This window comes from Macrobrachium nipponense, chromosome 25, assembly GCF_015104395.2.
Source record: "Macrobrachium nipponense isolate FS-2020 chromosome 25, ASM1510439v2, whole genome shotgun sequence".
Classification (NCBI taxonomy): Eukaryota; Metazoa; Arthropoda; class Malacostraca; order Decapoda; family Palaemonidae; genus Macrobrachium; species Macrobrachium nipponense.
The window spans coordinates 68024169-68038868 of NC_087214.1; the positions used below are offsets into that span (position 1 = coordinate 68024169).

The following is a 14700-nucleotide window of genomic DNA, read 5'->3' on the forward strand; positions in this document are numbered from 1 at the left end:
ACAGCCCGGACTTCGTGAGCTTTCACTCTCAGCAGCTTTAAAGAGTTCTCTTGGCAATTCCTATGAGCTTCGGTAATTACATTTCTGACAAAGAATGCCAGTGCGTTCTTTTGACATCGGTCTCTTGGGTTTCTTACCCGACACCAAAGACTTGTCGACTCCCTGAAGCTGTGTCCCCTTCTTTTCTAATAAAAATTTTAAGGTCCTGACTGGGCAAAGGGACCGTCCAACTCTCTTCCTACCAGAGAAGAGAGTCCCTTGACTTCGAAACTTCTAGGCCAAGGTTTAGAAGGGTTCTCATTCTTCGCTAGGAAAAGATCCTGGAAAGAAATGACAGCCGAGTCTCTTCTAAATCCCACCCGAGAGTCCAAAGCATGCAATTCACTGATCCTCTTAGCAGTTGCTAGAGCCAACAGGAAATATGCATTTGCTAGTAAGATCTCTGAATGAGATTTTATCTATAGGTTCGAAACCCTGTCCGCACATCAAGAACCTTTTAAGGACAACGTCCAGGTTCCAACTCGGGGGAATTGATGATCTCAATTTCTTAGTCTCGAAAGACCTGATGAGATCATGAAGATCCTTATTATTCTCGAGATTCAGCCCTCTGTTTCTAAAAACAGCTGAGAGCATGCTCCTATATCCCTTAATAGTTGATACGGCCAATTTGGATTCTTCTCTTAAGAAGAGGAGAAAATCCGCGATTTCGGTTACAGAGGTATTGGAAGAGGATAGCTTCTTCGACCTACACCATCTACCGGAAAACTTCCCACTTCGATGGTAGACCTGCAGGGTGAGAGGCTCTGCGGGCTCTAGCAATTGAAGTTGCCACTTTCTTTGAAAAGCCTCTCGCTCTGACCAGTCTTTCGATAGTCGAAAGGCAGTCAGGGAGAGACTTTGGATGTTTTTGTGGAACCTCTCGAAGTGGGGTTGTCTGAGCAGATCTGTCCTGTCTGGTAGAGATCTGGGGAAGTCCACCGTCCATTCCAGTACCTCTGTGACCGCCATTCGGGAAGGGCCAAAAGGGAGCATTAGAGTCATTCTCATTCCTTCCGATGCCACAAATTTTCTTACTACTTCCCCCAGCAATTTGAATGGGGAAAAGCGTATGCATCTATGCCTGACCAATCCATGAGGAAGGCATCGATCGCTGTGGCTCTGGGATCTTCTTCTAGCGAGCAGAAGTTGTCTATTTTCCTGGAGAGGAACGTGGCAAACAGGTCGATTCTCTGGGTCTCCCCCAGAGTTACCATATTTGTCTGCAGACTTCTGAGTGGAAGCATCCACTCTGTCGGGAGAACCTGGTTCTTTCTGCTCAATCTGTCTGCCCTTAGGTTTTTTACTCCTTGGACAAACCTTGTACGTCAGAATAATGCCCCGTTCCTCTGTCCAGGTTAATAGAGCTCTCGCTATTTCGTTCAGAGAGAAAGAGTGAGTGCCCCCTTGATTTCCGAATGTAAGCCAGAGCTGTGGTGTTGTCGGAATGACTTGAACTACCGCCTCTCTGACTTCCGCTTCGAAGTATTCCAGGGCTAGATGAATTGCCAGGAGTTCCTTCGCATTGATGTGCAGAGTAGTTTGTTGTCTGGTCCAAACACCTGCTACTTCCTTTGGACCCAGTGTTGCTCCCCAACCTGTTTTCCGAGGCATCGGAAAACAACACTCGGTGAGGGTTCCGTTCGAATCAAGAGCGACACCCCTTCGTTCCTTGTTAATGGGGTTAACCACCACTTTAGGTCTGATTTTATCCCCTGTTGGATGGGAAAAATGTCTGACAAGTCTCCTGTCTTTTGACTCCACATCCTCTTTAGATAAAATTGCAGAGGTCTGAGATTTAATCTTCCCAGGGAAATGAACTGCTCTAACGAGGAAAGGGTGCCCAGCAGACTGAGCCATTCCCTCGCCGAGGTCCGTTCTTTCCCTAAGAAGTTCGAGATCTTTTCTAAGCCTCGAGTAATTCTGTCTTGAGATGGAAACGCCCGACCCGAGAATCCATCTGTATCCCCAGATAGACTATGTTCTGTCTGGGGATCAATTGTGATTTCTCGAGGTTCACGAGCAGTCCCAGAGATTTTGTCAAGTTCAACGTCTTCTCCAAGTCCTTCAAGCACTGAATTTCCGATTTTGCTCTTATTAGCCAATCGTCCAGATAAAGGGATATATTTATCCCCTCTAGATGTAGCCATCTCGCAACGTTCATCATTAGCCTCGTGAACACTTGAGGGGCCGTTGAAAGGCCGAAGCATAGGGCTCTGAATTGGTATACTTTCCCCTGCATCATGAATCGGAGATATTTCTTCGATGATGGATGCAGGGGGACATGAAAGTATGCATCTTGTAGATCTAAGGAGACCATCCAATCTCCTGGACGAAGAGCCGCAAGAACCGATTTTGATGTTTCCATAGAGAACTTTGTGTTCTCCACAAATCGGTTCAATGCGCTCACATCCAGGACCGGTCTCCACCCTCCCGAGGATTTCGGAACCAGAAAAAGACGGTTGTAGAATCCTCGGGAATCCGGATCCCGAACCACTTCGATGGCCTCCTTTTGCAACATCTGTTCTACCAGTTGCAATAATGCTTCTTTCTTGGCCGGGTCCCTGTATTGGGCTGACAGTTCCCTCGGGTTCGTAGTCAAGGGAGGTCTGTCTCGAAATGGGATCATATATCCCTTTGTTACCACGGAAAGGGACCAAATTTCTGCCTGTCTCCGAGCCCATTCTTCGGAAAAATTTCCGAAGTCTGGCTCCTACCGGTGCTTGAAGGACTGTTGTCTCATTTAGCTCTCTTGATAGGTCTGAAGGAAGGCCTACCTCTCTTCTGCACTCCTCTCTTCTTAAAAGAGGGTCTGGCCGAGGTACTTCCTCGAAAGGGCTGTTGAGGAGCCCGAGTCTCTCTCTTAACAGGACCCGAAGTCCTCGATTTCTTTGCAGAACTTGGGCCAAGAGATCTTGTGTGGCCTTTTCTGTCAAAGAATGAGAAATATCTTTTACAAGATTTGAAGGAAACAATTGGTCCGACAGAGGAGCATACCAGAAGAGATGACCTCTGAGTAGGAGTAACTGCTTTCGTCAGAAAAGAGCTAAATAAGACTCTCTTCTTCAGAATACCAGTACCAAACAGAGAGGCCACCTCTCCTGATCCATCCTGAACCGCCTTGTCCATACAAGAAAGAACACTATGAAGGACTTCTGGACTAAGAGATTCCTCCTCTTGTGTCTTTTTGGCCAACACCCCAAGGGACCAGTCTAAGAAGTTAAAAACTTCTAAGACATTAAACAATCCCTTGAGGAGATGGTCCATCTCAGAAGTCCCCATGTGATCTTTGCTGATGACAAGGCTTGTCTCCTAGACGAATCTACCAGATTCGAAAAATCTGCTTCGGCAGTGGACGGGAGAGCTAGACCCCGTGGTTTGCCCGTCTCGTACCAAATTCCCTTCTTCCTGATAGTCTGGAAGGAGGGCAGGTAAAGACTGTCTTCCCCGCCTTCTCCTTGGATTCCAACCAATTTCCTACGAATCGGAGAGCCTTGTTCATGGAAATGGTTGGCTTCATTTTAATAAAAGATGATTGTTTCGGGACCTTCGTGCTTGTAAACAAGGACCTTGGAGAAGGAGGAAGCAGTAGGGCTTAGAGTCCCCAAACTCTTGAAGTAAGAGGGCTGCCAGCGTCTTGTAATCTGACAAACCCGGAGCCGAGTGATTTTCCGAGTCCGAAATCTCTTCCAAATCCAATTCCGAAGAGGATTGTTTATTTCCAGTAGGAGACTGGCCTCTTGCAACATCCACCCCACTCTCGCAAGAACGACGACCGCTTGTGCGATAACTTGCGTCCCTACGAGAGATAGGTTGATCCTGCAAAACGACCTTATCCTTCTCCTGGCAAGAGCGATGGCCGCTTGTGCGACACCTTTCTCCTCTGTCAGACGAAGGATGTCCTCTCTTATCGCTTTCTTCGGAACGACCTATGTCCTGACAAGGAATACGGCCGCTTGTGCGACAACTAGAGTCCTTGTCAGGTAAAGGTTTATCCTTCGAAAGCCAAACAAATCTTCCTGGCTTAATTGTCTTTTGGAAAGAAGTCCGTCTCTTATTTGTCACTTGTGGCTCATTGCGCCGGGTTGACGCTCGTGATTCCTTGCGCCAAGCTGGCGCTTCTGGCGCATTTCGGCAGGTTGGCGCTTCCGGCGCTTCTGGCGCATCTGGCGCATTTCGGCAGGGTGGCGCTTCTGGCGCATCTGGCGCCTCTGGCGCTTCTGGCGCATTTCGCCAGGCTGGCTCTTCTGGCGCATATGGCGCTTCTGGCTCTTCTGACTCGTATGGAGTCTCAAACTCATCTGGCGCATCTGGCGCATTGCGCCAGGTTGGCGTTTTTGGCGCATTCTTCATACTCCTCCGAGTATAAGCCGAAACTTCCGTTTCTTCTTTCTTTCCCTTCGTCTTCTTTATAGGAAGGAAAGAGTCCTTTCTCCTGGGAGTTTCCTTAGTAAAAACTCCTACTAAGGCTGAAAGTTGCTCCTGCACATTTAGGATAATTTTTGCAGCCGCACTCTCTTTTTCCTTCCCTGATTCAGGTGAGGAATGTCTCGAAGCGGAAGGAAACTCCGATTTCCGTTTAGGAACCAATCTCCTTTTCTTCTTCTTACAAGGTGATAGATCGGAGAAAAGCTCAGGGCTTGAATCCAAAGTAGGAGCCTTCCAACTTCTCTTTAAGGGGCGTGACAGTTCATCAGAACTCCATCCCCTTACATTCGGTGAAGAATCTGACGAAGAAAAACACTTATTTAGGATGCTTTTTCGATAGCGATCCTTGGCAGTTCGGGTCGTCACAGAATCTGCCGAGGGGACGCCTGATCGGTGGGGATTCTCCGTAACCTCCGTAAGGCTTTCGACATTCCTTCTCCTCTGGGCCTGTGAGCTTGGAAGAGGTCTAGGCCTGGGAGCGAGACAGAGCCGATCAGACGCACCCTCCACTGCACTAGGGACACTTAATTCACTATCACTGTGCTTACCTTTCAACGTCATCATTTGACGTTCCATCCTTTGTAGCGCAGCTTTAAGATCTGCAATTTCCGTTGCCGGATTTGCAGTCTTAGTACTAGAGGAAGAAGATAGAGGTTTAGGGTTAGGTGTTAATTTAATAGGCTCGTTAGAGCGAGACCTACTTACGCTTCTGGAGGAAGCCTTCCTAGCCCTATCCATATCTAATTTCCTTAAATATGAATTTAAATTCTTCCATTCTTCCTCATTCATATTTACACATTCATCACAGGTGTTAGAAATTGAACATTCATTCCTTCTACACCCCTTACAAACTGTGTGAGGGTCTACCGAAGCTTTCGGTATCCTCACCATGCATCCCTCATTTACACACTGTCTTCTAACCGTAAAGCTAGAATCCGACATCATGAGAAATATCCAAAACCAAGTTCAAAAAACAGTCCACGAAAGAGTATGCCAAACCAAAGATCCAATACGTCACCAAAATAACCGGCTTAGAAGATCAATAGCGATGAAAAATACGAAAATCAAATCAGGAGTAACAACAACAATGTTGTTGTCACGGCCGATAGAGAAAATCTGTCTTAGAAAACGGGAATGATTCCTATTCCCGCCACCAGCGGCGGGGCGGTAGATCACCTGACCTACCTGTAGAGTGTGCCGCGAAATTCGAATTTCTATCGGGGACGACGGAGTCTATAGCTAAGTATATATCTGACAGGTAAGTTGAATGCATAAAAATAAAAATTATTTCAAATTTAATATGTTCATGATTTTGAAAAAATATGATCTCATGGAGATGAATTTGTAACCACTTTCAAGAAATTTTCTACATCTGCATTTAAATAGAAACTGATTTAATAAAATCAGCCACTAAGCATTAAGCACTGTGCATCAAGAACAGTACATCGTTGTTGGAGAAATGGCAACTACTGTGCTATACTTACACAGACAAAATTCAGCATTTGGATCAGATAAAAACTGCCTGATGAAATCCATAACCTGAGCAACTGTTTCTGTCGGTTTGAAGGCTGCCTGGATAACATTGTTATCAGGGAAATATATGCGAAGCCGAGTGACAGGGAACTGATTGAGCGCACAGAGAACTTTGGACGTTTCATGCATTTCCCTCATCTGTTTCGTCATGAGAGGTACATCTTCGAGTGACCTCCTAAGGAAGAAAAAATTTTAAAAAATCATTATTCAAATTACATATCAGGTTCAACAGGAAAACAATACAAGAACAAGTAGTTTAAAAATGAGAGAACATTGCAGTGATCAAATTCCCTCAATAAAAAATGATGGCTTATGGCAATGATTATGGCAATGGGTTTTCATTGTGGTCTGCGACACACAGTATTCCTAATCTTTGAAGTATGGTGCTCTTGATCACAGCTGCCGTCACCCAATGAAAATGATCTGGCAATCACAAATAAAAGTATAGATTAAATCAACATCTCAACCGCAGTCTTAATATTAGAAAGATTACCTTTCTGGTGGGTATGGACCACCCACCAAAGAAGTATCAATACAAACTTTCTCACTTCTCATCTTTGCTCATCATCACTGCATGAATACAGTCTTACACCCAGGTAGTAAAGAGAAGGGGGAAGGACAAGTTTGCATTCAATATTCTTTAATTTTATTGTTTTATCCAAGTAAAGAAATGGGAGCAAGGACTACAATTTTGTATTCAACATTTTTACACTCGTGTTCATGGGACATCCAAATCGGTACATGACAATGATGACGATTTGGATCATCATAACGTACATAGTTTAATGAGGCCAATTAGCAGTTTACCTAGACTCACTGTGCTTGCATGAATGTGAAGATTAGATCAAGCTTAAGTTAAAAGTTAGACATCTAGGTGGGAACGGATAAATGACAAAAGATGAATGAATATTACAAAGCACTGATGCACATGGCCCAAATGGGTATTATAAAGATCAAATACTGTACCATCTGCAAGAGGTATTCAGTATGGTAACTGCTTTTCTTCATGGGATGTAATTCTGACAGTTGGAAAAAGAGGCCTAAAGACAAATTGAAGGGGCAGTATGGTGTTGCCAATCTTTTTATGTAGTAAGTACCATTTGCTATTTAGGTACTACTACCTGCTGGATACATTTAGACTTGGACATTAAACAAGAGTTCAGCTTGGATTTTATTTAAAGTTCTTTTCCTCAAGAAACCATGAGACAGACCAGCATCAAAAGTTGTTTTTAAACTATGTACAGTTAAGAGAATAAGTACTCACAGCATTTTCTGTTGTTCACGATAAAGGCCTTTGACTTCATCAACAGTCAAGTCAAAGAAGGCTTCATCTTCAACTGTAAAACTGGTAGGTGGAGCATCATCTATATTAAAGAGAAAAGCATCTCGTGCACCAAGCTGCGAAAGGAAAATCAAGAGGACTTTTAAAAAATAATATGTGTGTAAGCCTATTTTACAAAGAAAATGCTAAGCAAATCACTTTACTGAATGTTTTTTAACTGGTTTCCAGCTGGCGCCAGAAGATTTATCCTAATGTTAAGAATGAAGGTTTGTTCTGCGTATGAACAATGCAATATTTGTTGATAGAAAAAATACTGGTTTAAATATGCCTTTCAAATGCAAATACAAAATTGGAAAGAAACCACAAGTAAGAAACGTCATGACAAGTGAATGTTGTATTTGGGTAACTAGTACTAGTTGTAAAACCTAAGGTTTTCAATTCCTTTTGCTGTAAAATTCTGGAAGTCTTCCTAGTTGTGTTTAGGATGTTGATACTTACATTTTAGAGTATCATGCTTTACTGCTTTTATTGTTATGAATGATTTTTTTAAGTCATTTGTTTACATATTAACTTATTTATTTGTTTACTATGATTATGTTCACACCCATTTTATCATTCACCTCCTAATGGCTGGTCTGGAAGCCATGTTTTTCACCTTGGGTTAGACATGAATGACTTTTTTCATCGCTTCTGCCGTGTCTTTGAAATCTAAGTACTACTATATTTTCCAGATGCTGAACACCACGTGTCTCTCCACTTCCTCGTGTGTAATATGATCTCCCTGCTGCAATCTGACCATGAATCTTATTATTCCAGTCACTTTTTCCAAATTTCCTCAATTCCTATGTCAGTGTCTATTATTCTGCTGCACACAGCAGTGCAGGCCTTATGCACCCATTGGAAGCCTTTGCTCCCTCTACCAACGGGATACATTAATTTACCACTGGTCTAGCATCTCTCCATTTCATCAGTGCAACAGTAACTCCATTTTTAACTGGCCAGTCAAACTCTGCTTCACTGCCATCCGTGTCCCTGAGGTAACTGAATTGTTTACCAGTTCTAAGACCTACCAATCGATCACATCAAGGTTCTCCACTTCCATATCATCCCCATTTGCTCTTCTGAGACATTTTGGTCTGTTCCATAAAAATAATGGTACGGTAATTGTTTATCCACACTCGCATGCATGGAATGATTAATCTGGGAAAAGCTAGCCTTTAGTTGTTGAAAATGTAAAATGTTGTTAACTAGTATGGCCAGGAAATGAACATTTAATAACGACGATGACACACTATGGCAGTAATAAATCCGATGTCCTTGTAGTAAATTGCTCAAAAATTAAAATAGGTTTGTAACTCTTTGCAATAAAAATTTGCCAACCCAGTTTCCTGATTATGATGGATAAAAGAAAAGTACATTAACAAAATAGACCAATAACTGAAAAACAGATGTAAAAACAATTTTCTAGTTCTGTTACAGCTAATTCAATATGCAACACAAATGGCAGTGAATCATAATGTACCTTTACAACACTCTCTTTGACTTCAAAAGTTTCTGTTTCTCGCTTTTTATGAGATGAGGTACTGGCACATTCTTCATCAACATCCATAGGCACGGGTCGTGGTGACTGTCTCCGATCTGAAAATAAAAATACGTCATGAACATCTTGTTATAATCTAATCTTGCTCTATGACTGCAAGACCCACAATGGCAACTAGAGAACCATAAAGTTTAACAAAAGCATTGGAGTCCTCATCACAAAAGACAAGAGCACTATGAAATAAAAATGTTGTGGTTTAGTTCTGGTTTCCTCTAAAGGAATTTCATAACAATCAAACTACAGTGGTCCCCCCGTATTCGCGGGGGATGCGTACCAGACCCCCCCTGGAATAGTTAGAACCCGCGAATGTTTGGAACCCCTATGAAAATGCTAAAAAGAGCCTATTTTGTTAGTTAAAACTCAAGAAAAACCCACTAAAAATTTTCATACTTGGTTTTTTTAATAGTTTTATCACAAAAAGTGCATTTTATGATGAAATTCATCAAAAAAACCTGGAATTTGTGGATATTTATCATAGAAAAATACCGCGAATGCGCAAATTTTCCGCGAATAATGCAGGGAAACGTTCCCCAGAGAAATCTGCGAATGTGTGAGTCCGCGAATCTGGAGAACGCGAATACGGGGGGTCCACTGTAATACAGAATATTAAAAATAAATAAGCAGAGCATGGTATAAATTTTGGGAGGTTAAATGCTAAAGAAAATACAGTACCGACACTAATTTTTGTTCTTTACAATATGACAAATTTTTAATCAATTTGTATTTTTCATAACTACAAACCTAAGGTCTTTACATAAGGGAAATCTTGTAAGCGCTAGGTGGATGAAAATAGCACAAGGGTTGGTGGCAGCAGCAGAGACTTTCCCCTATATAAAGTCCAGGTTTGTTCTGTATATGAAAAAAAAATCTTACTTGTAACAATATCTTGCTGAAGCTCCCCATTCTGGGACTGAACATCTTGGCACGACTTTGGAGCAGAAGAGAGGGTGTAGGGAGTTCCCTGTGGAAAATTTCCTGGCACAGAAGTGGGCGGCGTGCTTTCTTTTTGACTAACAGGTTCCTCAACAGGTTTCACAGCATCTTTAGAGGAGACTGATGGCTGAGGTACCTGTGGTTCTGTTTCTGGGATATTCTGTACTACCTTTTTAGGAACTTCTGGAACTTGAGCATCTGGGAAAAAAATAGGAAATAGTTTCAGCGCAATTACAGTTTACTTCATGGCTAAGAATGATCATTAGCAGTTTTGAGTTAAATCGGAGGAAACCCTAAAAATAATGCTGGAAAATTTGTTGTATAAATTCATGGGTAAGGTCTCCAATGTGACATTTTTTTAAACCTGTAATATAAATTGCTCATCAAAACCAACTAAGAATGAAAAACCAGAATAAAGATTTAACAATTTTAAAATATAATCCTTTGTGAAGGATGTTTGTAATTCTAGTTACCTACAAAGTCATCATCAGTATTGGCTACTTGTGTGTGCAACATCTGACATACAGTACTTATTAAGGCTACAGTAACTCACCAAAGGTACTACAAGGCTGTAACTGTGTCTCAACAGACATACAGATACCATCAGCGCATACAAATGTATACATAATATAACAACCAGAGCAAGGATTATTAACCCTTTGATATTCTGGGAGGGTTGCAAAACTCAGCTGTGGCTAATTACTGACAAATAATGGGTGCAGCCATCTTTTTCTTCTGCCTTTCTGCAAATTTAACAGTTAACATATCATGACTACAAATATGTATCTCAAAGGGTAATACAGGCGGTCCCCGGGTTACGACGGAGGTTCCGTTCTTGAGACGCGTCGTAAGCCAGAATATCGTCAAAAATCCTAAGAAAACCTTACTTTTAATGCTTTGGGTGCATTGAAAACTATGTAAACTGCATTCTTATGGCATTTTTCATCAAAAAAACCTTCAAATATTGATTATTTTGCATTTTTGGTGTCATATTTCATCTCCCAGATGAGCGTTGTAGGCGTCGTAACCCTGGAAATAATGTCTATTGACAAGCGTCGTAACCTCGTAACGTCGTAAGCCGACACCGTCATAACCCGGGGACTGCCTGTAGTAACATATGGACTTAAAGGCTTGACAGCTCAATTACCTTCCCTTAACATTTAACAACAGCCTCGTGAAACACAAATCAGAGCTTGTTAAGTACCCCTGTGCTTGAGGGAGACAAAAATCAAACCGTAAATACATCCCTTGCTGATACGAGACAAATACAACATAAGATTATAAAAACAGATTCTTTTAAGCTGTTACCATGAACATACTTTGAACTTTCATTTTATTGTCTGTTTTCAAAAAAGTTACACTTAAAATGTTATGCAATACCTCAACAATGGATAAATAATGCAGCATGAGAGATGAACTAACATACTATGCTTGGAAAGAGATGTTAATTAAAAAAAAACTGATCTTAAGTGACTGACTTATTTTTACCTGGTTTAGGGAGTTTGGGCCGTGCCAAAGGAGCAGCAACATGTGCTTGTCCTGTACATCCTATTGTTTGAAAACTATGCCTGCAAAAAAGTAAACATTAAATTATTACTAAAGCATATGATTAAGTTTTCAAATGAAATTTATAACACAAGACCAACAATCACTACTTAAGGAACAATTCTGATCCTGGGATTAAGTATACTAGTCACTTAGGTGATTAGAAACTACTGTTAAACTTACATGAACAACACTCAAATACTCTAGAAGTAAGTCAACCTGATCTCTTCAGTTATATTTTCAATCTGAAATCGAACACAGTGATTCAATGTGGAAGGTAAATTCTTTATTCAAGAATGAAGTCTTGCATGGGTTTACTCTAAACTGTGTTATCTAAAGGATGAATGGCCATCAGGCTCCAGGTAATACATTTTCTTCCTACTTTTCATATAGTATTCTCTTTGGTCTCTTAATTAAGTTATTCATACCTACTTGCCAGAAAATGACATTACATAATTACCTAAACATGCATTTCCCCCTGGTAAGCCCCAAGGATTTGAGTGTTGTGGTTTTGAGATCAGAGCCGCTAATTCTCCTCATCATGTAGACGATTACTGCTTCGCGAAAATCACCCTCAGGAGGAAGGAATGCTCCTTCATTGCCTTGTTGCTCATGATGGTTTAATATCTCCCACAATGTTGCTGTCAAGGAAAATTATAGTTTAATGTGTAATGACAAAATATTTTGCCTAAATAATGTTGATACACTGCACCTAGGTCCAACTGCATGAAGCAGAATGCTGCAATAAATTTGAAAAGGAAAAATTTTGAAAATATTTTACAGTGCTGTGTAACTTATATTTTCTTTTTACATAAATGCAGCCAATCCAAGCATTATGGAACTTATTAATTATAAAAAGACACTATGGATGGAGCACAGTTCTAAATTGAATTATCTCTTATAAAACTGTCAAGAAGTTCTAACATGATAGCTCGTGTGCAGTGAAAACAAGGTTGTACTTAGAGGTCAAAGGTCAAAGGTCAAAGGTCAAGTAAGAATTTGCCACCACAATCAGAACAATCTTTCCCCAACTGATTCATTAAACATTTGAATGACTGTCAGGGAAAAGATATTTAACATAGATTTTTTTTTTTCATCTCAAAGGTTCACTTGTAATTTTAGGTAATTTCAGTGATAAACAAAGGGACTGATTTAGCTCAAATGTTACTGATAAGCATGAGCCTACTCATCCAATGAAAAAGTTGAAACTGATGCATGATTATCAGGTCATATACTGTACTACTTAAAGGACAATGAAGATGATTATTCATACGTATAACTGTCTTAACAATAATGTACTTACTATCAGGCGTAAAGTCATGAACAAAGCGAGTCCCTGCATCGGCAGCAACATTAACAGTAATGACAGACGACTTTCTTGGGACAGTGCACTGAACGAGTTCTAGCTGACATTTGTTTGGCAAGTTGGTATATCGAACTGTGCTAGACGAATCCAAGGTGCGCTGAAGATGTCTGTGATGATTATAAAGCTCAGTCATGACTTGTTACTACTCCAGAGTACGTATTAAGGAAGTACTGATGCTTTCAATGATTCCTTCAGAAACAAATGAACTTCACTGCACAGGCAAAAACAATACCATTTGTTTTTGGGAAATATGAGTACAAAATTAATACTTAAATTTTTATGCTTCATAAATACAACTGTCTTGCTACCACTAATGCTTTGTTCCCAGTTAGTATAGACATACCAGATGCTGATTTTATTTTTTTAAATTAAAAACAAAGGAAACAACACTATATAACTGGATGGACAGCAACTTAGTCTTAAGTGTAATTTTCAATTTTTCTACTCTTAAGATTTTACCCAAGAGGACTAGTCTAACAAACTTCTACAGTGATTACAAAAGTAAACAGTTTTATCAATGCAACTGGAAAGTTCTGAATGAATCAAAATTTACACACCAAAGAACAAACCTCCATCTCAAAATCATAGTTGCAAGGAAAATAATTACAATAACAGATAAGATATTAACACTTACTTCAAATCATATTGATCAGGGTCAAATTTTTCCTTTTTGCATGCATCCTCAATTATCTGCAAAAAAAAAAGATGAAAAATAGAAATTAATAGCCTTAAAAAATCTCTCTTATATTCAATATAAGAATATAAAATAAAATAAAATTTCATTGTAACAGAGCTTAATGTTATCTGCTAGTAATGATGTGCTATTAGGTCAACAATGCAATAAAGTTGGGGGAAAAAATACCGATCCTCTCGATAATGTCACAAGGTCATTATTCTGAACTCGATACACTGAGGTAAATCACCAAATTACATCTCTACAGAGAACTTTTGGAATCTGTTCAATTCTCCTTGTCAATCGAACAGATTCTCAAAAGCTCTCTGTAGAGATTTATTTTTAAACATGCACCCACACATAACTGTGGATTAGTTTCTTCAATATGCAGAATCTTAAAAAAAATACTTAGTCATACCTGTAAAATGCTGGTATTTGGAGTAACTTTTACACCAACCCTTCTCCCATTTGGACACAAAACTGTAACTGACATTGCCATTCTTCTCGAGTTCAATGTTTTATAACCCTCAGAAATATTATTCCCTGCTCAGGATACCTCTGGGTGACCTGTAAAGTAAGATATATAAAGTTCTCATTAAACCTAAGAAAAAAGTATTTCCTTTATTATCATTCCTACAATATCTGGTTTTAGTTCTCTGTAAGGGAAAAAACTACAGTGACGGCTTTGTCTGTCCGTCTGCACTTTTTCTGTCCACCCTTATACCTTAAAAACTACTGAGGCTAGAGAACTGCATACGTATTGGATGTTGATCATCCACCCTCCAATCATCAAACATACCAAATTGCAGCCCTCTAGCCTTAGTAGTTTCATTTTACTTCAGGTGAAAATTAACTTTCATCGTGCATCTAGCAGCTCTATATTACAGGCCACCACCAGACCATGGCTGAATGTGTCATGGGCCACGGCTCATACAGCATCATACACTATACAGAAAACTTGGTAAAAATATGGAACAATTCTGCATAGCTTAGGGGGAAACACTGCAGTGGATCAATCGTCATCATATGGATCAGCCTTATTCACTTGATATTTAATTGGTGAAACAAGAATACAATTACATCTTTAGGCATACCATTCAAAAGACTGAAGTTTCGTCAACATAATGTAATATATGAAAGCGCCATACGAGCTAAAATAAGCACGTGAGGTCTTCGTAAAATATGTTTTCAACGCAGTTTTTAAATCCAATATGGCGGCAACCACCTGAGGTGTTTGTAACTGGCATTGATCTAACATCCTTCCCAGCGCTCATTTGAACAATATTAGCGTATACATGTAACGT

The 14700-nt window shown here is 40.3% G+C and overlaps 1 protein-coding gene across 1 annotated transcript in view; it reads right to left on the reverse strand.

Annotated features, from left to right (window-relative positions):
• Window positions 1-14700, reverse strand: part of LOC135199500 (tether containing UBX domain for GLUT4-like) — a 32602-nt gene that overhangs the window by 13478 nt on the left and 4424 nt on the right. The window contains exons 2-10 of the mRNA XM_064227608.1: window positions 13815-13963; window positions 13358-13413; window positions 12661-12830; window positions 11818-11998; window positions 11301-11380; window positions 9753-10010; window positions 8802-8917; window positions 7262-7395; window positions 5949-6172 (exon numbers count right to left, since the gene is read on the reverse strand). Of these exons, the coding sequence (XP_064083678.1) occupies window positions 5949-6172; window positions 7262-7395; window positions 8802-8917; window positions 9753-10010; window positions 11301-11380; window positions 11818-11998; window positions 12661-12830; window positions 13358-13413; window positions 13815-13895 (1300 nt within the window). The 5' untranslated portion in view covers window positions 13896-13963. The remainder of the gene's footprint in view (window positions 1-5948; window positions 6173-7261; window positions 7396-8801; window positions 8918-9752; window positions 10011-11300; window positions 11381-11817; window positions 11999-12660; window positions 12831-13357; window positions 13414-13814; window positions 13964-14700) is intronic.